Here is a 25,765-nt window from a genome sequence, read left to right on the forward strand (position 1 = left end):
AGAGGGGTTTGTTTTGTGAGGATGTTTGGGGTCTTTTTGAGATTTCTAGGGCTAAAGCGATGCCTAGGGCTGTTACAGCTAGGGCAGTTATTTATTTTAATGGAGAGTGGTATGGTTGTTGGAGTATATAACAAAATTGTTGGAGTAAAATAACATAAACAACCTTTTGTTATTTTGCCTTTTATTAAAACCTTTCTGTTTCCAACACTACCACAGAAGCCATCCTGCTATTTTTATGCCTTCTAAGGTAGCTAAGCTATCTTAATTGTGATATAAATGTTCAAAAGGTTGTGAGACCTAGCTCAGAAAGAGCATATACGAGAGCCCTGCCCTGTGTGACGCTGCTCTTGTCCCCGCAGTGCACGCCCAGAAGCAGAACCGCCAGACGTGCGTGCGCAAGAGCCTCATCTGCGCCTTCGCCATGGCCTTCATCATCAGCGTGATGCTGATCGCGGCCAACCAGATCCTGCGCAGCGGCATGGAGTAGCTGGCACGGCTCGGCTCGGCTCGGAGTGGTCCTGGCACGGGATGGCCGCCATGCATGCGCACCCGGGAGAGCTCCCGCCCCGATCCCACGGCACCGACACGCGGGCACAGCCGGCGCCTGCGGCGGGAGCCGGAGCCAGCAGCGTGTCCTGTGAACCAACCACATCCTTTTGGCAGGGACATCAAAGGGCTGTTCTAATGCTTTAAAGGTTTTGTTTCCTAATGCAATAATCCCACATCCAGGAGTCCCGAATTATTGCTTCGAAACAGCAATGGCAGCGCGGAGGACGCTTGGATCCGGCGCTCTGCGGGTGGGAGGAGGCCCAGCCTCGTGACTGGTCCTGACCCAGGGCCCAGTGACTGTCCCACGCAGCTCCCGCCGGGCCCGCATTCCCAGGAATTTGATCATCGTAGCATTGCCACAAGCAAGTCCTGTTCCTTTTGTTCCACGTGTTCCAGCTTCACTTTCCTTTTCCCTTATGACCATGCCATGGAGTTTACGGCATTAGAGGGGAGCTAGAGCATCCTTGTACAGTATTTTCTGAGGAAAAACGGGGAGAATTTGCCAGCACCATACAAAATGTCTATTTTTTGCTTCATCAACTCCACCTTTGACACGAGACTGTGGGGTAGCAGGAGTCTGTTTGACGTTTTTTTCCGACTGTGAATCAGGGCTTGAGGAGCACCCCTTGTTTTCCCACCTGGGCATTGCTGAACTTGTGCAAAGTCTTCCAAGGGACTCTGCCACCACCAGCGCCAGCTAAACCTCCCTCTCCTCTGGCCTCTCTCCATATTCAACATTTCCTCTCCAGCAGTTTTAGCCTTCTTTTTTATTGGTCTTCAAGAATTTTTTTCCCAGGTGAAAATCCTGAGGGGAGCTCTTCCTGAGCTTTCCTCTCCTTTCCTTGCCTGCACAATTTTGATTTATTCTGTTTCATGCGGCCTGGTTATGATCTGCAGTGAAACCTCCATGGCAGACATCCTCCTGTGGGGGAGGTTTTATTTTCACCCACATGGTAAAGTCTTGATTTGACCAGCCAACTTCTCCATTCCTTCCCAGGATCCATCCCACCAACCCATCCCATGGCAGGCTCCGATGGGGGCCATTGGAAAAGCTGAGCTCTGCAGGAGAAGAAGGAGCCCAATCTGAGCCCACCCCTGTGTGCTTGGAGTGTGTCAGACTTCCACGTCTGGGGAGCCTTGGGTGGTTTTCCTGGAATACATTTTAGGGAGCAGCAAGGAGAAGATGGAACAGAGCAGAGCAGGGACACCACATGGGAAGTGCAAGGAGCCAGCTGGACTTGGGAAGGTGTTTTTCCTTTGAAACTTGACACGAATCCGTGCATTTCCCTTTGGATGAACTGTGCCCCTGGGTGCCCCACCAGGACAGAGGTGATCTCCTGCCCTGCTGGGAGATCCCAGCTGGTGATCATGGAGTGCTCCAAGGCAGTTCTATGGAGGCACTCGGGTGCTGGAGTGGGGTGGCTGTGCTGGGAGAGCTCCAGACACACCCAGGACCCCTGAGATGTTGCTCCAGGAGCGGAGGTGACTGTTCCCTGTGCCACAGGAGGGGCAGGATGGCTCCCCCAGGGCTTGCACAGATGAGCCTCCCTCATCCCACCCTGCAGCCATTGACTTACACTGGATCCATCCCCAACTCTCATTCCAGCTCTTTCTTTTCTACCACTCGGAGTGACATTTTACCTGTATTTTTAGCAGCCTAATTTAAAAATCTGCTGTTCCTTGTTGTGTCTCCCACCACCCCTTTAAACTCAAGTCACTTTTAGGTGTCTCAGTGTCCCACCTCCACCTTTTCCTGCCATTTTCCTGGTGTCCCCTCCATCCTAAAGACAACACCTCTTCCACAGCAGCTGAGTTGTTTTTTTCTGCCTTTCCCAAACACATAATTCCTGCATTTCTGTTCTGCTGTGACCAATAGAGGTGAATTGCAGAATATTCCATTAAAAAAATGATTCTGTCTCTCAGAAGACAGAGAGATTTCCATTTGCTACAGGGCAGCACCAGAATATCTGTGGAATATTCTGGTGTGGGATTCTCACTACTGGGAGCCCAGACACATTTTCTGTGCAGGGCATTGCAGATAATGAACTTGGAGATCACTTTGAGGAAACTCATCCCCACTTTTAGGTCTCAGGGGTCTGTGGAAAGGTGGCAGCTGTGAGAAAAAAGTCTAAATGTTCCTTGCCACCAAGGAATACTCATTTTGTCCCTGGGATTGTGCTGGAGTGAGCATGGGCAGATGGAGGTGGAGGGGAGGGATGGGGGAGCACAGGGTGGAGCAGTGCCTCCACTGAGCCCAAACCCACAACCCCAAACCCTCAACCCCAAACCCACAACCCCAAACCAGGCATTTCCCCACATTTCCTCACCCATGTGCCACAAACCCCCAGCAGACTCCAGGCCCAGCAGCACCTCATGCACAAGGATTGTCTGCATTCCTTGAAGCTTTCTGGAAGGCTCCAGAATTGCCTCCTGCATGCCCCATAAACCTTTGTAAATAGAGCCATTCTCCAGCCCAATCCTTCCCCTCCCAGCTCCATTTGTAAAGCCAAACCTATAATGAATATATTGGTAAAAGCCATAGCCTGGTGTCAGTAGAGTTCATTGCACAACTCCCCACTGATTTTACTGGGTACAGGATTTTTGGGGCTTTGGGGTGTGATTTTTCTGTAGGGAACCTCACTTTTCCATTATGAATCAGGGTCATGTCTTGCCAGAGGTCTCCTTTCCCTTCCTAGAGCAGCCTTCCTCCATCCCCAGGCGTTGTGAAGAGATTCCTTCTTTAATCAGTGGCTCCTGGCAATGCAGGATGGATCAGGCCAAGCTATTCCATCCTTTCGTTCCCCACAACCTTCCCATCCAGCAGCACTGAATGTCTCCTACCTCCCTCCCTGGCTCCATTTATGTAACATCCATTTATCTCTTTTTTTTTTTTCCTTCTACACAAGAGGGGAAAAATAGGGCTTTTTGCTGCTTTTACAGACAGGAGGTAAAAATAGAGCAGTAAAATTCTGATTGGAACCTGATGGCAAAAGCTGAGGGGGGAGAAAGCAGAAGAATCAAAGACATAAAAATAAAAACCCCACATCCCATACTTTAAGGAAAAAAACCTTATTTAAGTGCTAATTAACATACTTTAAAAAATACCCAGACTGCAGCAGAGCTGTCAGAAAAAGCTCTAAACTTCTGCTCTTGCCAGTTCCAGGAGGATTGAAGTGTCTTTTCAGCCCTGCAGTTCTGGAGGAACAGGAGATTGCCATGGCAACGCTGGCTGTTCGTGACATGGGTGCCACCGTGGCAGAGCACACATGATCCCAGACTTCCAGGGATGGGCAAACAGCTCCCAGCACTGGGACAGGGGCTTTTCATGGATTAGGAAATTATTAGGAATTCGTGAGCCACTCTGTTGGCTTGGCCACAAAGAGCTGTGTGCAATTAAGGGGATTGACGTGCAGGGAAGGCTTCAAAAGGGACGTGATGATTTCAGCCCGAGAGAGGCTTTGGTTTAATTCAGGAGGGAGTGAAATCCTCTCAGCCTGAGCACTGCCTGTCCTGGGCTGGCTGAGGACTCTTTGGGAAGGTTCTCCATGTGGGGATCAAGCTCTGGTGGGAAGGATTTGGGTTCCTGCTCCTGCACCCCTGATCTCCACTGACCTTGGCTTCAGCCACTGGCTTCAGCAGTGATCCTGATCCGTGCTCCTGGAGAAGCCAGCAGAAGGAACAGCAGCCTCACCAATGCTGAAATAATTTGGAAGGAAGTGAATTCCAGCAAAAGCTGCTGAAAGAACACTGCTCACCTGTCAGAGCCAAAGCCATTCCTCCAGGGCAGCCATGAGGAAACCACAGCAGGAGAGGTGCAGTGGCTTTGTCCTGTGCACTGCCAGGAGCTGGACTTGAGGTCCTTGTGGGTCCCTTCCAACTCAGGATATTCCATGATTGTGGTGCTGGTGGCCCTGGAGAGCCAGTGACACCTGGGAGGTGTCACCTCTGGTGCCGCCCACAGGAGCCTGGCCCCTCCAAGAGTGCACCGCTGAGGAGGAATTTCTGATCAGAACCAATGTCAACATAATTGCAAGATTTAAATTGGAAGTCTTGGCTTTGTTAGGACTCTGGTCCTCATGCTGTGGGAGGTAACAGGGAGTTAGAGAGAGTTCACAAAATAATTCTCCTTCCTGCTTGATGGGCACCCCCATATCCCCCAGTCACTGCCAGCACCTGGGACAGTGATCACAGACCCCAGGTCCAGGGCGAGCAGGAGGGTGGGAGGGAGGAGCACCCCCAGCTCCTGTCCCTGCTCCCCGGTGAGCCAGGCTGAATTTCTGGGTGAAATCCAGTTCATGTGAGAGATTCCATCCCGGTTATCCAGAGGTTTCACCTGTTGGACCTGTTGAGTGGCAGGGCTGGATGTTGGTTGCTTTAATTCCAGCAGCTTGGGTACCCCTCTTTATAAGCTGGGCCGAGTAAAGAGGGGTTTTAAATCCAGAACTCAAAAGTAGGAAGCAAGCAAAGCAAGCCAAGCTAGAAAACACTCCCAAAGCTGCCACTCTGGGTGGCTGAAATCTGTTTGGATGAGTTGAGCACCCACTGGTCCTTTCTTCCACTGAAGTTTAGGAATATTTTGTCCCAAAAACTGACTCTGCATCCTCCTGCCTGCTGGAGAAGAGCCAAACATCTCCTGGGCCACCCCTGGCACTGGGAGGGGCTCAATTCCTGGAGAGAGCCCCAGGACAAGGGGGGACTCAGCTTTTCCCATGGAAAACTCAGCCCCTGCACGTGCTGGGAGCTGCCAGGGCTGTCACCACCCCGAGGTGACAGGAGCACAGCCCCCGTCAGCCCTGCATCAGTGAGGGGAGAAGCAGTGGGAGGAATGACATTAAAATCTCTAAGAATGAAGTCCCTTATTTTACCCACCCCTGTAATCCATGATTTAGTTCCTGCTTTATGGATGAGCGTTTGAAAGAAGAAAAACCAACTCTTCTAAAAATGAGAATCTGATGAAGTGTCTTTTTTTCTTGGCTCTGAATCATGCTTCCATTCCACTGATGAAGATGTACAGAACTTGCTGGGTTTCAATCTATTATTTTACCCTCCTGTGCTCTGACAGTGCAATTACATTTCCCTGGCATCACTTAAAACCTGTTCCTTTCCCAGGAATTTAATGCAGAAAAAGAAAAGATTCACCACATTTTCATATCTTTATGTTGTTGGCTGCTATCAGGATGGGCTCTGTATTTCTCCAGTTCAAGAAGGACATTTTAGGCAGCTCTAGGAAGTGACAAAGCTTCACCAAGAGCAAGGTGGGCAGAAAATCTAAGACCCTTTTAACTGGAAATGTGATCCACTTGCACCTTTCCAGTGGCAAAAGTCTGGAAAAGTGCTGTAATTTGGCATCTTCACTATGAAATAATTGCAGCCCCAGAAGAGGGAGAAAGGAGAAAAAAGAAATCCTCTGGATCTAGAGCTCAGTACTTGACAATTTGATGATGAAAGTACCACAGGGTTTTTTTTTTTATTTTCTGCCAAGACTGACCAAAATACTTTGTAGCCTTGAAAACCATTGCTAGATGAAATTGCCATTTCCCACCCAATTATTTTCCCAGCTGTTCCTGGCCTGTTTTTGCCAGCATCCCAAACCAGCAGCTGGATTTGCCCCTCTTTAGGTGAGATCTAGCTTTCCTTTCCCAGCTGTGTCTCCATCAGCCAGCCAGGAGACCTTGGGAAGCTCTGGGGTGGCTCTGGTGCCACCAGCACTTGGGCACCTTGTGTCGCTCCTGGGGGCCATCCCAAAGGGTGCAGGTGATGTTGGTGACATCAGCCCCCAAATCCCTGCCTCTGTTCCCACTGCAGCAGCCCGAGGGTGGGCTCACCCTCCTGAGCATCCCCTCCAGAGCAGCCAAAGCCCTTCCAGCTGTGGTTCCTCAGATTTCTCTGGGCTGGGTGAGGAGGGGAGAGCAGGTTACCTGTGGGCCCCAGGGTCAGTCAGAAATAACTCATTTGAGTTAACTGGAATAAGCCCAGGAGCCAGGCTGCTGCCATTTAATCCATAGCAGGATCTAAGGAATCAATTCCTTATTAGGAATCCTCCTGATTCATCTCTAGGAAGGTCTCCACTAATCCCTGTGTCTCCCTTTTGTCACCAGCTCATGTTTTCCAGCCATTTACTGTTCATTTATAAACTCACTGGGTTTTTTGGCTCGTTAATGAAAGACATGGCTTTTTAATTAAAGAAAAAACTTCACAAAGTCAGCAGCATAATAGTAAAAAAAAAAATTCCTAACAAAAATCCTTTGTACAAAATACTGTAAATATTAATATAAATTAAATGGGCATGCAACTGAAATAAATCCTATGTTATTACAAGTTATCTGAGTGTATAAAGGAGTGTATAAAGGAAAACTGAATGCCATATGTATCAGCTGTTCCCTCTAACCAAACTCTACTGTAAATATATAATCTGTATAAAAATATTTTAATTTTACCATTATTTATGCAATAGAAATAAAGGTTTTTTTCTTTTGATGAAGCTTTTTTTTTCCTCTTTTGAAGCACTGATATTTATTCATGCCCGAGTACAAGAGTAAAAGCAAGATTTGCATAAAATATTAGGACAGAGACCCTTTATTCCTTCTGAGAGATACATGAACATTTGGGGGGGTTATTTTGCTTTGAAAATAGATTTACATATTTAAAAGCCTGTTACTACAGAAGGAGCTCCTGGCTGGAGAAATGGGATCAGCAATTCCAGATGCACATGAGGCCAAAGGGAGGGATTGAACTTCTTTTCTGGAAAGCAAAGCCAGAACTGGTCAGATCTCAGAGAGAAAGGTCAGCGCTTGCTTTAAAAGCCCTTTTTTATCCCTCCCAGAGAGCCAGAGGCTGATCCTTGAGCTGGGGAGGGCTGGGGGCACTGGTACTGCTGGGAGGAGGATGTTGAGCACAGCTTTAATCCTGACTCTGGTACTGCCAAGGCTGAGAGCTGCTCTGTGAGGATTAACTGCACTCAGGTGTCCTGGAGAGCCCTTTGTCCCTTAAAACATCCAGAGCTCCTCATTTCCCTGGAGCCCCTCCTGCACAGGAGCCAGCCCAGCCTGTCCTGCTGGAGAAGGTGACAGGTTAATGACTGCCACACCATTCCTGGCACTCGTGCCTGAATTCAAGTTGAAAAGGGAATGGTTGTGTTGGCAAATCAGCTTCCCCCAGATGGGGCCAGCCACAGTGGCAGGACAAGGCTGGGCTGGTGGAAGGTGTCCCTGCCCATGGAATGAGATGGGCTTTAAGGTCCTGTCAGCCCAAACCATTCTGGGATCCTGGGACAGTGGATCTGGGGAGTCTGAGCAATTCCATGCATGTCAGGACCCAGGACATCCCTCTGGCTCTCCTGAGCAGCCCAGACCCTGCCAGGGGGCTCAGACACCCTGGCACAGAGCCCAAGATGCCCCTGTGGGTTTGATTATGACCCATGGAGTAAGTTATCAACGTTAGATGAAGATATGCAAGCCACGACAAATTAAGTAGAATGACAGTGAATTTATCACAGGGTGAAAAAGTAGATTTTGGGTTTTTCTAGCATGGAGGTTCAGGGGGAAAGATGGAGGGAACTGGGCATGTCCAGTCTTTCTTCTTCTTGGCCTCCATCTTCTGCTGTGATCTTGGCACTTACAGATTGGTTTAGAGTAGAAGCTCACTGTCTAACATAGGTGATAGGTATTGGAAAGTAATTGTAAACATTGTACACATAGTTTTTAGTATAAAGACCTAACACCACCCCAGGGGAGGCAGAGTGCCTCTGATTGTCATGCTGAGCAGACCTCAGCAGGGCAGAAGAAAGAATTTTATAGATAAAATACAAAAAAACAACCTTGAGACTGAGAAATGAAGAGCTCTGACTCCTCCTTCAAGCGCTGGGCTGGGAAAAGAGACTTTCTAACATTTCTCAGGGGCACTCTGACAAGCTAGAGACCCTGACACATGCAATCCCTGCAGTCCAGGCAGGGATTGCCCCTGGACAGCAAGCAGTGCAGGAAATCAATGTTTACCAAATTTAAAGTAGGAAAAAAGACACTGCACACTCTCATTGACCTCTCATGTCAGTGGAGAGTGTTCCAGTGAATGGCCCAGGAATGAGCCTGGATTTATGGCAGGAATTAATCAGATGTGCTCCAGGAATTCCTGTATATTCACCACAGGAAGAATGAGCAATTGAAGGAGTTCCCAGCTGGAAGGAGGGACCTGCACCCCACTCTGAGAGCTGTTCTCCTGCAGGTCAGTGTGTTCAGTGCCCTCCGTAAAAGCTAGTCTTGTGCCTTGAGTTTCAGCCACCAGAGCTGCCCAGAAATTGAAATTTGCTGCTCCTACAGATCCTCTGCCCACCAGCCCTTGGAGAGCTGAGCACAGCTCAGTGTGATACCACCAGGAAATCATCCCTGGCTGCAGGAGAAAAGCAGCTTTAAAAGGGAAAAAACACCCCACAACTGGCCTGAGAGCAAACAGCTTTATCTCTCCAGAACCATGCCACAAGCACAACCATTGTCCCAGCTCCACCAAAGCCTGTTTATCTCCCTTTTCATTTTAATACTCTCCATTAATGGAGATTTGAACTGTTAATTTAATACTCTCCATTAATGGAGACTTGAATGGGTAATTTACTACTCTCCATTAATGGAGACTTGAATGGTTAATTTAATGCTCTCCATTAATGGAGAAATGCTGTGAAAACCCCACCCAAAAGCCCCATCCTTCAGCCGTGCCCCATCAGGGTTTTTGGGGGCTGCTCCTGCTGTGGCACCAGCACTGGCACTGGGGAGGAGCGATGGTGCAGGTCGAATCCAGCTCCCAGGGAGGCAGTGGAAACATTCCCAGACTTTGTGGGATTTGGATTAGGTCATCACACAGCACAGCATTTCACACCCTGGATCCTTGCTTTGTTTAAATGGAGCCTGGCCAAGGCCTGGAATTGAATCACTGAAATATGAATCCTGAAGAAAATAAATAAACCTTTCCTCACCCTGAGTGAAATTCAGGCACAGCCCCTCTGGCCATGGCTGGGCTCCCCAGGCTCAAACCTGCAGCAGTGCCTTGGTTTGAGCCCACACTTTCCCCAGGCAGAGCCAGAGACCCCCCAGCCCTGGGCTGATCCCAGCAGGGCAGCAGGGCAGGGATGGGGATTGTGCCCCTTGCCCAGGTGAGCCCCCACCTGCAGAGCTGCCCCAGCCCTGGCCCAGCACAGGCAGGAGCTGGAGCTGCTGGAGGAGCCCAGAGGAGGCTCCAGGATGGGCAGAGGGATGGAGCAGCTCTGCTGGGAGGAAAGGCTGGCACAGCTGGGAATGCTCACCTGGACAGGAGAAGCTTTGGGGTCACCTCAGTGTGGCCTTGCAGGGCCTGAAGGAGCTCTGGGAGAGCTGGAGAGAGACTTTGGACAGGGGATGGAGGGACAGGACACAGGGAATGGGATCAAAGTGACAGAAAATGGGTTTAGGTTGGATATTAGGCAGGAATTGTTCCCTGTGAGGGTGGGCAGGCCCTGGCACAGGTGCCCAGAGCAGCTGGGGCTGCCCCTGGATCCCTGGCAGTGCCCAAGGCCAGGCTGGACAGGGCTGGGAGCAGCCTGGGACAGTGGAAGGTGTCCCTGTCATGGCAGTGGTGGGATGGGATGAGCTTTAAGTCCCTTCCACCCCTAACCCATCTGGGACTCTGTGGCCCTGCAGGCTGCCTTTGTTGCTATGATCTCACCCACTCCATTCTCGCTCTTTCCTCATTAACATCTCGAGGAAGTATTTGCTAATGCAAATCCAGAGGCAGTAATTTATTTGGGCCAAGCCAGTTAATCCTGGCAAGGCTCTCCCTTGTAAGTATAGACCAATATCATCTTGTTTTAATTGCTTCTTTCAGTGTTCCTCAACAAATCAAAAACATTTTAATTAAAAAATTCACCAAGAGTATCTTCCCGATCTTTTCCCATTTGTTCTTCTTCCTACCAAAATTATCAGGACAATTGTGAAGTTCTAAAGAAAGTAATTACAGCAGATGTTGATCTCTGCTGTAGCACCAGGCTTGCTGAATGCTTCACATCAGTCCCCTGACTTCTACTTTTTTGCAGTTTTGTGAAGCAGAAATTTCCATCCTTGGTCCTCCCTCAGAAATGAGGCTGTCTGTGTAGGAGCTGGGATGATTTCATTCCACTTTCAGCCAGCTGCTAAGGCACAGGGAAATTCGGAGGGGAGAAGGGGGGAGAAAAGAGGAGATAGAATTAAGGAACTGCCAGGGATACAGGGATTTGGGCACAAAACAGTAAGGGATGGCTGACAGATGTTTTATTTTACTCTAATACCATTCCTGGGCAGAAAGGCCCTGCTCCACCATCACCTCCCCAAAAGGGAAGATGATAAATCCACTGGAAGTGGCAGTATCAGGCTGAAGATGTCAAATGCCATGCCTGGCACACTGCAATAAATCTCTTTTAACCCTAATTACTGCCTAAATCTCCCCTTGCCCATGCTGACCTGCTTTGGAACAAGCTGTCAGAAATAAGTGCCCACGCAATGACAGACAGCTGAGATGATCACAGGGATGTCACTGCAGACAGGAATTAAATGCAAGCGTCAGCACATGGCCCACAACCTGTAGCAGGATGCTGGTGGTCTAGGAAAGCCAATTTCAGCATCCTCAGACTGCTCAGGGCCACAGAAGGAGCAGCTTTTAATTGAAGGAGCAGTGTCCTCTACCCATAGGGCAAGAAAAATATCATCCCTTTGTTGGAGGCAAAATGCCTCTAGGTCTGAGCTAAAATTATAAACACAAAGGGAGAAGACTCTGGGAGCTAAAGTTGAGCAAAAGCTCCAGCTCTTTCTCTATAAAGTTTCACAAAAAAATTCAGGTGTCTGCCTCCAGCCCATCAGTTCTCAGCCTCTGTTGTGCTGAACTCATGGAGCTGGACCTACCAGGGAGGTGTCTCTGCACTGCAGACTTTGGGTACATCCCCAGCAGGTGCAGGAATGGGCCCCACCTGGTTGGGTTTGAGACACCAAAATTGTAGAATCCCAGAGTGGTCTGAATTGGAGAGAACCTCAAAGCCCACCCAGTGCCACCCTGCCATGGCAGGGACACCTCCCACAGTCCCAGGCTGCTCCAAGCCCCAGTGTCCAGACCTGCAAGGGATCCAGGGGCAGGCACAGCTGCTCTGCCAGGGCCTCAGCACCCTCTGAGTAAAGAATTCCTTCCCAGTCTCTCACCTCTCTTCCTCCCTGGCAGTCCATTTGAGAAGGTTCTTTTAAAAGCTGACACAGCAGCTCCTGGTTCAGGCAGATCACCCCCAAAAACCCTCATGGAATCCTGGAGTCCTCTGGTTTGGAAGGGACTTTAAAGTTCATCCCATCCCACCCCTGCCATGGCAGGGACACCTCCCACTGTCCCAGGTGCTCCCAGCCCTGTCCAGCCTGGCCTTGGGCACTGCCAGGGATCCAGGGGCAGCCACAGCTGCTCTGGGCACCCTGTGCCAGGGCCTGCCCACCCTCACAGGGAACAATTCCTAATTCCCAATATCCCATCCAGCCCTGCCCTGTGGCACTGGGAGCCATTCCCTGTGTCCTGCCATCACAGCTGGGATAGCAGCAGCTGTCCCTAATCTCTGCAGTGCAGTTTCACACACAGATTGCAGGGCAAGAGCACAAACACTGCAAATACAGTGTCGGGGGTGCTGCAAACTCCCAGCACTGGGGGTGCTGCAAACATCCAGCACTGGGCTCTCTGTGCAGCTGGGGTCACCCCCCTGTAGTGAGGGCTGATCTGGACAAGGCCCCACTGATGTCTCCACTCCTGGCACTGCTCCAGGGGCAGAGCAGAGATCCCACAGGCACCTCAGCCCCAAGGTGATCACGGTGCCACTGAGCAACCTCCAGATCCAGCAAGTTGCAGCTCACAGAGCATTTCACAGCAAAGCACCAGAACCTCCTTGAAGTGAAAGATGTCACCTGGAGGGGCTGAGAGCCCCCAGCCTGGTACGAGCAGTGCTGGTGGAAGAAGGGTAATCACTGCATGTGAGGCAGGAAAACTCTCAAGTGATTGCTGTTTGCAGAGGCTGATTAAATAGAAATTAAACTCATCTGCATGTTCAGTGAAGAATGTGAATGGAATAGCAAGAGCATCCTTCCCACTGGCCTTATGGGAGCTCATCCCTGGCCTGGCATGTCTCACACATGGAGCTGTGGAGCTTCCAGGCCAGCACCAGCAGCTTTGACATCTGCAGATTGTTGAAATTAAACTTCCATAGAGGTGGTTAAGAGTAGAGAATGAACAAGGAATTCATCTGCCTTAGGTTGATCATGGAGGGGACACAGTTCCCTGTTTGCCACATTCCATTCCTGCTGCTCGTCTTCACTGCACTCAGCTTCCCCAGGCACTTCTTTAGCAAGGGATGGAACAGACCAGACCAGACCAGTTCAGTTTATTTCAGCTGAAATGACCTGCAATGATTATGATCAGTCCAGCTCTGACCACTTCAGGGCTGACCAAAAGTTAGAGCAGGTTTTCAAGGGCAATTTCCAAACACTTCCTAAACATTGACTGGCTTGGGGCATTGACCATGTCTCTGAGAAGATGAGGTGATCAGCCTGTCCCAGTGTCTGAGCACCCTTCTGGTACAGAAATGCTTCCTCAGGTTCCTGGCAATGCCCTGAGGCCTCCACAAGCCCTTGCATTGAAGTTATCAGACAGACCATGGTGATCAATTATCCAAGCACCTTGGATCTCAGAAGGAGATTTCTTCATCTTCCTCCCTGTATGAGGGGATGGAGCCTCATTTCTAAATCTGAATTATCATCCAGAGCCCCCTGGGCTGGCACCATGTTCCTGCTACTGTCTGTGCCAGGGGAGCAGCAGGGAGCTCCCTGGTGCAGAGGGATGGGGCCAGCTCGGAGCATCCTGCACGTGGGAGGTGTCTGGAACACCTCTGGGCTCCTCCTGCCTCGCTCAGGATAACCTTGGGCTGGAACCCAGCCCTGCTCTGGGGAGGGACAACTGGTTTCCTGAATTCAGTGGTCAGGAATGGCAATCACCCCTCCAAGGTAGTTCATTAGTAGGATGCCAGGATGCAGCACTATCACAGAGCCCAGGACACAGCAATTTTCTCACCATTTCTCAGGGAGCCTTTTTGAGCGCAAGCAGAAGCCTGGAAGGGTTGTGAACAGACGGATCCAGGAAGATGCGTGAAGAACCCAGTGACCAAAGCCCTGGGATATGAGGGAGAGGGGATGCTGCTTTCTGCCACATTTTGTGAGCTCCCACTGTGCTGGTGCCAATTTTAGTGTCTTCTCTCACTTTGAACTGGAGAGAACCTAAAAGCCTGAAAAATACTGAAAATGGGGATTGCTTCTTATGGTGAGAGAAATCGCCAAGTACCAGGAACAGGTTCCAGCTTAGGACCTGTCAACACAGACCTGCCAAAATTAAATGTATTTGAAAGTGCATAACCCGTACTTTAATCCTGAAGATCTATGACATTCTGCTTGGAATATTTATTATTTCTTATACTCCATTTCAGAGAGGATTTTTAAAATCAATTAACTCCTGTCCTATTCACATGTAGAGTGATCACAGCGTTCACTCCCTCTTGGAGAAATTAACCTTGCAAGTATTTCAAAATTATCATCCCCTATAAGGAGGAAAAGCAAGCATCAGTTCAGAGGGCAAAAGGGAGGAAATGAGAGGGACAAGACTGGGATAAAACTGAAAAAACTTTGATGAAATGGATTTGCTTGTGCTGGTCTCAGTAATAGACTCTAGAGAAAGATGTGATACATCAGGGGTGCTACAAAATATTGGCATTTCTTGGGAAAGCAGTTTCAGTGCTGCCATGATAAACTGCTTAAAGCGTTCAGGATATGTCAGGCATGGAGCTGGAGTTCAGTTCATAATTGCAATTATTGCAGCATTTTCAAACGAATCAGAGTCAATGTCCATGAATAAAGACTCCTTTATGGAGGAGCTGGAGAAGATAAAACCATTTCAGGTGATCAAAGGATGGGAAGGAACCTGCAGTTAAACATCATCTCCTTTAACAGCCCTGCTGTGCTACAGCATCTCTGAGAAGAGCTGCAGCAAAGGCAAAAGGAAAAGCTGAGGCACCTCCCCCTGTCAGAACCAGGACCCCAAAAAGCCCCTCAGGGATCAGCACTTGGGGATTCTCTCCTAAGAACTCCTGACTGCCATCTGGGCAATTTCTCCAGAGAATCTGGTGCCCAGCTGGAGCTCACATGTGGGATGGCACTGGGAGGATGTGAGGCTTGCTGAGCCCCAGAGGTCATTGTCACTCCCACAGTGTGACACTAGGGCTGCTGGTGCTGTGACAGGCACCTCTAAGCATCCAAAGGGATGGGGCTGAAAGGGCCAGGAGCACATGTCCTGTTCTCCTGTGAGCCCCCAGACAAAGGGGTCAGGGTTTGGGAAGGGCAGGGGAACTCAGCAGGGGAATGTCTGGCTGTGCAGGAGGTGCTGAACGTTTGGGACTGAGGATCTACCCTGGAGCAGCTGGATCTGGATCTGGTGGGAGCTGATGGCATCCACCTGACCTCATACCCAGGCAAACCCAGGGTGTGTGTGGGACTCAGGAGGGACAGGGAAATCCCTGCCCAGCAGCCTCTGACATAGCCCCAGGGCCCCTTCTCAGTGGCCCCGTGGCACAGCTGCTGCTGGACACCATGATGGCTGCAGGGATGATTTTCCTCTGCTTCCCTCTGCGCTCCCAGGCCATGCCAGACATTCCAGAGGGGCTGTGGGAGCTCTGGCTGGGCAGGACCAAGTGAGGGCCCCTCAGGTGTGTGCCCACATGTCCACACAAGGAGACTCTGAGTGTCCTCCAGGGAATCAATGACAATTCCACTCGTCCCAGCCCTTGCCCAGGGCCTTGGCACCACACACCTGGACATGCTGGGCACTCAGGGGACATTGCTCTGGTGTCACTGGGACTTTGGCACCACACACCTGGACACGATGTATATTCATACATCCCATACATGATGCAAAAATTCCATTCAAACACAGGATTCTGTCTGGTCAGTGTCAGCTTCTTCCTCTGAATCCTGACGGCGTCTTCAGGGCTGTTGCTTTTAAGGATTAATCATCTGTTAAGATGGGTCCATTTTTGGGCTTCTGTTGGCCAGAAAAAGGTACCCAGACTGTCTGTAACTCTTTGCTTTTATTGTCTCATATTGTCCTAATCCAAATTGTCCAAATTTTTATTACTCTAATTATATTGCTATTTTTACAATTTTATTATCATTAAACTTTTAAAATTTTAAAAAAACAAGTGATTGGCGTTTTTCACAGGCAGGAACCCCACACCAGGGTGTGGCAGAAATCCCTTCACTGTTTGTTATTGCTACAGTTCCACCACTGCCACCCTTCCAAAGGAGCATTAACATTTAATTCTTTTAAATCTTAGCTTAGGAGACACTGACAACCTGATGCCCTCTCAGTAACTGATAGAGACATCCTTCACACCCTGGCAGAAGGAGCTCAGTGCTGTTTATACTTTTGCCCCTTTCACTGGGTTTGACCATGAGGATTCGTGATAGAATTGTTGGAGAACGCCCCTGGCTGAGCTGAGCTTCCAGCAGCAGGTAGAGCTAAACCCCAGTGTTAATAAAAATCAATGAAGCATCCTCACAAGGCAAACAGTTTCCCTTTACAGCTCACAGCCTCCTCACGCTGATAGAAGATGACAATCACCAGATGTGGCAACATCAGCTGAGGGCAGCTCCAAAAAGCTGCCAGTTCAACACATCCCTTTCCAGTTCCCACTAACTTATTTATACAGTCACAGACATTTTTTAATGCTTTTGGGACACCTTATCTCATTGGCTACACAAATCCTCTTCTGTCTGCATCATGTCTAAGTGTGAAATAATGCATTATTAAAGTCACTGTGACCCCAGGGACAGAGGAGCCCTTCCAGCCAAGGTGACCTCATTAATGAGAATCCTTTGTATCCAAAGGCTCCAGCTTTGCAAAGGTCTGGTTGCATGGCAAAGAAATCCTGGGATAACAGCATCCTCCTGGCATTCCAAACATGGCCTGCTCCAAGACATGATCTCACCACAAGGTTTTAGTGCCTCTGGCTGAGACAGTGCTGCTCTGTGTCCCAGGGAATCGCTCCTTCCCTGGCATGCTGAGGTAGGCTCAGGAGCAGGGCTGGCTGCTCCCACTCTGTCCTGATCCAAACCAGGAGCACTCTGCTGCCTTCCCCAGCCGCTGCTCAGCAGGAGGAATCTGCCTGCCTGCTGCCTCTGGAAAAACAGATGAGGAATTGCTTTTCCATTGGTGTTTGCAGCAGGAATTAGGCTGCAGGAGAAGTGTCCAGCCACAAGCACCTCACAGGCCACCACGGCCCTGAGGTGTCCCCAGTGCCACTGAGGTGGGGAGGGCAAAGAACAGAGACAGTCCCTGATTTATTCCAACCACAGCACTTAACATCTTTCCTCCAGGATTTTATCCTAACTGTGGTTACCCTGGAGCAGCCACTGGTTTTTGACAGTGGCAGTGAGGCATGGGCAGTGCTTATCAGCAGTGTTAATCAGCAGTTTAATGAGGGGCAGTGCTAATCAGCAGTGCTAATCAGCAGTTTAATGAGTTGTTGGTCCAGGCAGTGCCCTACACTCTGCTGATCCTGGATAACCCATCCACTCCTCCCCATCTGAAGGAAAAAATGCTGGGAAAACTTAATGATGCTTCCCAGCCTGTGTGAACCTGTGAGTGTCCCAAGCCCTGGGAGAATGTCCCTGTTTAACAAACAGCTCAGTCCTCTCCACTCACCCTCAACCCTCTGGCAGAGCTGACATCCACCAGAAGATTCCAAGGTCCATTTTGGGGGAGATCCCCATTTATCTTCCATTATACCCAAATACTTTTTTTCCCCTGTAATCTGATGCACAGCTTGGTACACATCTGGCACAACCTTGGCTACGTGCTTATTTCCACTAATTCTTCACTGAATCAGAAGCAGAGCTGCCCTAAACATAAATAAAGAATTCGTGGTCACTCTGAGTCCCACAAATTCCTGGTATCATTTCCCTTTGCCAGAGTAAATGAGTGTAAACAGCACAGCCTCAGTCTCTTCTGGAGCAGGAAAACGACACATTCCTCTTATTTGGTTTGGTTTTCCTATTACTCTCTGCATATAGAAGAGTTGTCTTAATTAATGTAAGCTTATTATGAAATTAGAGCACCGATATAATTAAAACATTGATTAAAAAGCCAATAAAACAAGCAGCTCAAGCTCTTTTGAAAGAGGAGCAGTATGAATCCTTCTTGATTAAATATTACAGCTCAGTCAATATTTAACCATTCCATTGTATTGACTTAATTTCTCCATCGAGCTGGGAATAAGCATCCCTTGGGACTTAATTATGGCAGGTTTGCTTCCCTTGTTGTTCTGAGTTTGTGGGCTTGTTTGGTTTATTTTGATATTTCTGAAACTTCTGACAGAGCAAATCTTCCATCCTGGGGAACCACACTCCATGGAGATAATTCGTGGGTAATGAACAGTTCAGATAATTGTGTTTATCTTTGGAAATTAACTCCAATAAATCCATCCTATCCATGAGAACCAGTCCTGCCTCCTTCAGCTGTCTTCCAGAATGAGCTTGTTCATGGACTTGGCAGCCAGGTCAGACCAACAGCCCTGCTCCTGAAGGTCTCTCTGGGTTAGTGGAGACATTTCCTTCCATCCTTTCCACATCCATCCACAGAAACATTGGAGCAACATCCAGAGCAACTTGAGCTCCTCAGTTCATTCAACTCCATCCATTTCAAAACTGACTCCCTAAAGTGATTTTTCCTTCTTTGTTACCAGTCCAAGACTAAAATCCCACATGTGGGGCTGGGCTGTCCCAGAGCCCTGCCTCAGAACCAGCCCCAGGAAAGGGGACAGTGCAGGGACAGCCCAGGCCCTGGAGCTGGGATGGGGAGTGCAGGGACAGCCCAGGCCCTGGAGCTGGAATGGGGACAGTGCAGGGACAGCCCAGGCCCTGGAGCTGGGATGGGGACAGGGCAGGGACAGTGCAGAGACAGTCCAGACCCTGGAGGCAGGGACAGGAGCAGTGGATGAACAGTGCAGGGACAGCAGGCTGGAGGGGAGGGACATGCAGGGACAGCCCAGTCCCCAGAGTGGGAATGGAGAGTGCAGGGACACTGCAGTGACAGCCCAGGCCCTGGAACTGGGATGGGGACACTGCAGGGACACTGCAGTGACAGCCCAGGCCCTGGAGCTGTTGAGGACACAGATCCCTCGGCCACGGCTGGTTCCATCTGTCCTCTGCCACACTGAGGCCAGAGACATGCTGGGGACATGGATTAGAGGTGGCTTTGGCATTGCTGGGTTCACAGCTGGGCTTGAGGGAGTCTGAGGTTTTTTCCAGCCTTACTGATTCCATGGTTTTGTGAGGCACTGTTGCTGTGTTCCAGCACTTCCTGTGCTCTCCCCACCTGAAGCAACATCTGGGAACACCAGAAGGCCTGGAGAGACCCCATCCCCAGACCCTTCCTGAATCTGTGTGGGGTAAAAGAAACCTGTTCAGACTGTCAGACATTCCTAAAGCTTCCCAGTGCTCTGGGCTGCAAGGTGGATATTCTGGAAAAACAAAGGTTGCATTTCAGATCCTTGCAGCCTGTTTGCTCTGAAGAAGCAGCACGACTTCATTTGCCTTTTCCTTCTGTTATATTCCCCAGTTCTTTTTCCTTAGGGAAATAGAACAGTTCTGAGGAAGCACCACAGATGAAAGAGCAGGAGGAGGTTTTCTGCCCTTATTTTTTTAGCTCAGCATTTGTCTTGGATCTGTAATTGGGCCTTCAGGAATGTTTGATCTCTCCCAGGTGTGCAGGGCCAACACCTCGCAAAGCAAAGCTCACCTCACATACAAATATGTGCTTTTCCATTGGGGATCTGGAGATCTCCCAGAAACAATTCAGGGGGAGTCTTGGCTATCTGTTAGGTGAGCTTAGAGCAGGGGTTTTACAGTGCCTGGCCTCAGATTAAACCAGGGTAAAGTGTGGCAATTGATTTTTTTGTCCTACTTGGTCAGCACAGCTTCTCCAGCTCTGAAAAAGCTGGGACACAGAGGATCATGGAATGCTTTGGATTGCAGGGACCTTAAAGCCCATCCAGTGCCACCCCTGCCATGGCAGGAGCACCTCCCACTGTCCCAGGCTGCTCCAAGCCCCAATGATCAGTGATCAGCCTGGCCTTGGGCACTGCCAGGGATCCAGGGGCTGCTCTGGGCAACCTGTGCCAGGGGCTCACAGCAAAGAATTCCTGCCCAATATCCCATCCATCCCTGCCCTCTGGCAGTGGGAGCCATTCCCTGTGTCCTGTCCCTCCATCCCCTGTCCCCAGTCCCTCTCCAGCTCTCCTGGAGCCCCTTCAGGCCCTGCAAGGGGCTCTGAGCTCTCCCTGGAGCCTTCTCTTCTCCAGGTGAGCACCCCCAGCTCTCCCAGCCTGGCTCCAGAGCAGAGGGGTTTGTTGGGCCACTCCCAGTGCCCCTGCCAGGAGTCACCACCTCTGGACAAAATGCAGCCTCCCCTGGGAGGGCTGGGCTGAGTTTTACCTTCCCAGACTCAGCACAGAACGGACACACAACGAGCTCTGAGCTGGACTTAACTGAGAAAAGCCAAAACTCACCATTTTTTCTGCTCAGCAACAGAACAGGAATGTCACCACCACTCTCAGGGAAGATGCTGGAGCAGCTGAAAGTTTAAAAATGCAAATCAAAGCCCAAAAGAGCTCAGAGCTTGCAGCAGGCGTGCCACAGTGTGGCATTTGCAGCATGGCAGCAAGAATGTGCTGGCACGTGTGTGCGAGGTGGGAAAAAAAGCGTGAAGCTAAGCATGACTTAGAGGGGAAAAAATGCCCAAAATCCAAAAAAGAGGAGTTTATTCAGGGATTATCAACGTGACTGCCTTCATCAAGTGATGGAGCAGCTGAAAGCACAGAAAGCAGGTTCTGAAAATGTGGGAAAAAAAACAGTTTATGACATCTAGTGGTAAGAGGAGATGCCCCCCTGCGTGGAGCTCTGGCTGTGCCAGTCAGGACTGATTCCAGAGCAGGTTCACTGCACTCCCACTGCACTCCTGACAATAATCTGTGTGCAAAGTGTGAGCCTTTCTGGGCAGCTCTGTCAAAGGCAGGGCTTTACATGCAACGGCTGAGTGATTCCAATTCCAGCCTGGGCACGGAGAACAGCCCTTTGTGTGGGCTGATATCACACCAACAACAGCACAGAGCTCCCAGCTTTTATCACAGCCCTTGGAGCTGCTCTCTCGGAAAGGATCACGGCCTGCATCCTTTGCTGCTTTGGAAAATGGCCAAGGCACAGTGAGAAAAGAGCCCCAGGATGTCTGAAGTGAGCAGGATCACTGAAAAAAAGGAAGGGGGCACCTCCAGAGTCTCTGGGATGTCCCAGAGCACACAATTCCTGCTGTAGCTGTGGTCTTCTCTGATTGCAGCATGAAGAGATGGCACCTTTGGGCAAAAACATCCTTTTTGTGCTCTTCATTCCCACTTTGTCCTCCAAAGAGCCAATTCCTGGCATTCCTTCTGGGCCCTGCAACCATAACAGGCTGTCAATGCAGGATGCAGGATAATCTCAGTTTATCAGTGCTGGCCTCCATGGAAATGCTGCCTCAGCCCTGCAGGAGCCCAGGGCTGGAAGAAATCCCATGGAGCTGGACAGGCCTTGTCCATAGGAAAAGGCTCTGCCCCAGCAGGGCCTCATCCCCTGCCAGATCCCCTCAGAAGGGGCTGACACAGAACTGAGGAATGGTTTAGGGTGGAAGGGACCTTAAAGCTCATCCCATCCCACCCCTGCCATGGCAGGGACACCTCCCACTGTCCCAGGTGCTCCCAGCCCTGTCCAGCCTGGCCTTGGGCACTGCCAGGGATCCAGGGGCAGCCCCAGCTGCTCTGGGCCCCCAGTGCCAGGGCCTGCCCACCCTCATAGGGACAATTCCTAATTCCCAATATCCCACCTAACCCCACTCTGTAAATGTGAAGCCATTCCCTGTGTCCTGTCCCTCCATCCCTTGTCCCCAGCCCCTCTCCAGCTCTCCTGGACCCCCTTCAGGCCCTGGAAGGTCTCCCTGGGGATAATGGGTGTTTTCATTCAGGAATCCAATCCAGATCTGGGCTCTTCAACAACCACCACTTAATCCAGCTTGTCTCTGTCCCCTCCCTGTCCTCAGGCTGTCACCCCTGCCTGCACCCAGCACCTTTGGTGGCTGAGCTCTGCTTCCCACAGCTCTGCTCAGATCCCAGAGCCCAGCAGGGATTGGCAGAGATCTGTGGGCTCTGAAAGTGAAAACCCCTCACTCAAAGGGCCTCAGGCGCTGAGGCAGAGTTTTCCTGCTAATGATGGCATCCATGCCCATGGAATCACCATGCCAGGGGTGCCAGCACCTTCTCCAGGGATCCTGGACTGAATTCTCAGGGAGCACCCAGCCCAGTCTGCTCCTGCTGTGACAGACAGAGAGAGCAGAGGGCAGGTGACTCCCTACCCTGGGCACCAGGGCCCCACAATGCCAAGGAAAAGCCCAGAGAAGGGGAAGAGAGAAGGAGAAGAGAAATGCTGCAGTGCACTCCTGGCCCCCTCACAAAGCCTTGGTGAGGTTCAAATGCCACTGCTGGCCCCAGCCCTCCGCACAAACCACAGCACCAGACTGGGTCAATGAATTTATCAGCCAATGGGGATTAACTGGATGAGTTTCATCTTTAGTGAACTTTTCAGACAGTGGGGATTAACTGGATAGCTTTCATCTTTAGTTAAGGGTACTTTATGGCTTTTTATTGTGATTCTTATTGTCTTATGTCCTCATGCCTTTTATGTTGTTTTAAAAGAGCTGTTGGGGATGCCTTTTTACTAAATACAGCAGGAGGAGTTGTGGAGACACACAAGCATGCCAACCCTCTCCCTTGGAGAGGTATCCCTTGAATGGGTTATAATAAAATCATCTCAAACCCTCCTGGATTGAGAAATCCTCCTTGGTCATGGTGAGTTCCCAGCATGCTTTGGAAGCCCATGTAGATTTGTTGGGACCCATTGCTTTTTCCCCTTTGTACCACCCCTGATTTTCCCCATAAAAACCTCTAAAAACCCCAGTTTCTGCTCTGTTCGGGAGGGAGCTGCTGTCCCTGGCCTCCTTGGCAGGGTGCTGGAATAAGGGAACTCTCTGGAACAACCACACGGTGCTCCTGTCTCTGTCTCTGTGTTGGTCAGGGTACACCTTGCAAGGCAGGGCTGAAATCAATGTGTGATATTTTCAGGGTCCCCAGGATGAAGGAGTGTGGTGGTGTTCACAGGGGTCCCAGGATGAGGGAAGAGACAAAGATCTTGGCTCCATGTTTTGGAAGGCTTGATTTATTATTCTATGATATCTATTATATTAAAACTGTATAAAACTTATATTAAAATAATAGAAGAAAGGATTTCATCAGAAGGCTAGCAAGGAAAGGAAATAATGGAATGATAACAAAATCCTGTGACTGACCGAGACAGTCTGAGACAGCTGACTGTGATTGGCCATTAATTAGAAACAACCACATGAGACCAATCACAGATGCACCTGTTGCATTCCACAGCAGCAGATAATCATTGTTTACATTTTGTTCCTGAGGTCTCTCAGCTTCTCAGGAGAAAAAATCCTAAGGAAAGGATTCTTCAGAAAATATCATGGCTACAAAGGAGGAATTGAGAATCTGACTCCATGTTCTTAGAAGGCTAATTTATTATGATATATGATATGATATGATATGATATGATATGATATGATATGATATGATATGATGATATGATACTAAAGAATAGAGAAATATACAGACAGAAGGTTACAAAGATAATAATGAAAACCTGTGACTACTGCCAGAGTCCTGACACAGCTGGACAGTGATTGGTTATTAAGTTAAAACAATTTACATGAAACCAATCAAACAATCACCTGTTGGATAAACAGCCTCCAACCACATTCCAAAGCAGCAAAACAAGAGAAGCAATCAGATAATTATTGTTTTCATTCTTCTCTGAGGCTTCTCAGCTTTCCAGGAGAAGAAATCTTGGCGAAGAGATTTTTCAGAAAATGTAACAGTGACACTAAGAGCTGAAATCACTGCTCAGAACTGAATTTTCTGCCCCTTGCTGAGGTTACTCAGTGGCTGAAGGACTGCCTGAGTCCCCTGGAAAGTTGTCTCCTGTAGGACCTCTCTCAGACCCTGACCTGCTGTCACAAGCAGTGGCTCAGAGGTGTCCAAGTGGATTAATGAGGATCAGGGTAGGACAATAGCAGTGTTTACATGGACTGAGCTCTGTCCCTCGAGGCCCTTTAAAGCAATTCTTTCAACTGCTGAAGTATTGATTAGAAAGGAATGATTGATTAGTCTGGAATGACTTCCACTGCTACAAACCCTCTCTAAAGAGTTCCAAACTCAAAGATCAGCACAAATCCTGATTTCTGCCTTAGACTCAGCCAATATCTTTGGGAGCCAGGGGAATATGGAGATGCCAGGGGAGGGACAAGGTGACCCATCCACAACTCTTGGCACAGAGGGACTTTCTCAAATACCATTTACACCAGAGCAGGTTGGGGCTGGATGGGAGGAAAAATTTCTTCAGTGGTCTTCGGTTTCTAGAGGAAAGAAAGCAACAGCTGCCCCCAGCACAAGAAAGACGTGGTGGAATGAATCCAAAGGAGGCCACAGAGATATTCCAGGAGCTGGAGTCCCTCTGGAGCCAGGCTGGCAGAGGTGGGGCTCTTCAGGGTAGAGATGAAAAGGTTTTGGAGAGATCTCAGAGCCCCTTGCAGGGCTCCAGGAGAGCTGGAGAGGGGCTGGGGACAAGGGATGGAGGGACAGGACACAGGGAATGGCTCCCACTGCCAGAGGGCAAGGATGGATGGGATATTGAGAATTAGGAATTGTTCCCTGTGAGGGTGGGCAGGCCCTGGCACAGGGTGCCCAGAGCAGCTGGGGCTGCCCCTGGATCCCTGGCAGTGCCCAAGGCCAGGCTGGACAGGGCTGGGAGCACCTGGGACAGTGGGAGGGGTACCTGCCATGGCAGGGGTGGCACTGGATGGGCTTTGAGGTCCTTCCAACCCAAACCATCCCAGGATTCTCTATTAACAGGAATGTGTTTATCAGGAATGTGTTAACAGTAATGTGTTTATCAGGAATGTGTTAACAGGAATGTGTTTATCCTCCTAAGGGGGTTGTGGGCACAGAACGAGCCCCTTTTGGCTGGAAAGGGGCAAAAGCTGAAAATTGGACATTTGATCCCAGCCACTGGAGACCCCCTGAACACTGAGGAGGAACAACCTCACCACAGCTGTGTTGGTGTATCCTGGTCCTGTAATTTGCTTTTCCCCTAATTTGGTTCTTCCCTTGAAGAGTTCCCAAAGCACCTCAGCTTTCCCACAGCCGCTGGGAAAGTTGGGGATCTCACCCCAAGGACCCAATCCCAGCAGCCAGGGATGTGTTGGAAGTCTCACCTGGGAGAGGACGGGACCTTTCCTGCCCAGCTCGGGCACCGGCTGCTTCCAGCCTTGCTCCTGGACGCATTTTCCAACTGGATTTTTTTCTTTCGGTTCCTTGAGACCTCTCGTGGTGGGAAGTAAAACCACGTTTGTTTGGGAAGGGCAGGAGAGGTCCTGGCTGGATGAACGGCTCCTCTAAAGAAACTCTGGGATCAGAAACCAGGAGGGAAGATCTCCCCAGACAGCATCAGCTGCCCCTGCCCTCGGAAAGCTGCACACACCCACCTGTGCCAGGTGAGGTCCTGCAGATTCCAGGGGATGACTCCTGGTTTCACAGCACAAATGCACAAGCCTGGAGCTGCAGGTGATAGTGGGGCCCTGGAAAAATGTTAAAGATAGACTCTGAAAATGTTAGGCTTTGTGTTTTGCCAGATCATGTGAAGTTGCACCTGTGTAAGCAGTATGATAAATCGTATAATTGTTAGATGTGATGATTGTTTAGTAATTAAATATAATTTTGTATAATCATAAGAAGAATAATGAGAAACTATGTTAAAAGTTTGAGGGGGGCCACGAGGAGCCCATGCTTGGCTGAAATCTATGTATACAATAGAACAATATAAATTTAATAATTAACATGAAACTTATATAACGATAGAATATAAAAACATGTTCATCCCGAATCCGTATCGGAGTCAGATTTGGGTTGGTACCCCTGACACCCAGAGCTCTTCAATAAAAGCACCTGCATATAATC

The 25,765-nt window shown here is 49.6% G+C and overlaps 1 protein-coding gene across 3 annotated transcripts in view; it reads left to right on the forward strand.

Annotated features, from left to right (window-relative positions):
• The window catches only part of CALN1 (calneuron 1), a 169,075-nt gene extending 162,045 nt beyond the window's left edge, over positions 1–7,030 (forward strand). For all 3 annotated transcript variants that reach the window (XM_064729088.1, XM_064729090.1, XM_064729089.1), the window contains one exon: positions 360–7,030. In XM_064729088.1, the coding sequence (XP_064585158.1) occupies positions 360–487 (128 nt within the window). In that variant the 3' untranslated portion in view covers positions 488–7,030. The remainder of the gene's footprint in view (positions 1–359) is intronic.
• The last annotated feature ends 18,735 nt before the right edge of the window (positions 7,031–25,765 follow it).

Source organism: Zonotrichia leucophrys, chromosome 19, assembly GCF_028769735.1.
Source record: "Zonotrichia leucophrys gambelii isolate GWCS_2022_RI chromosome 19, RI_Zleu_2.0, whole genome shotgun sequence".
Taxonomy (NCBI): Eukaryota; Metazoa; Chordata; class Aves; order Passeriformes; family Passerellidae; genus Zonotrichia; species Zonotrichia leucophrys.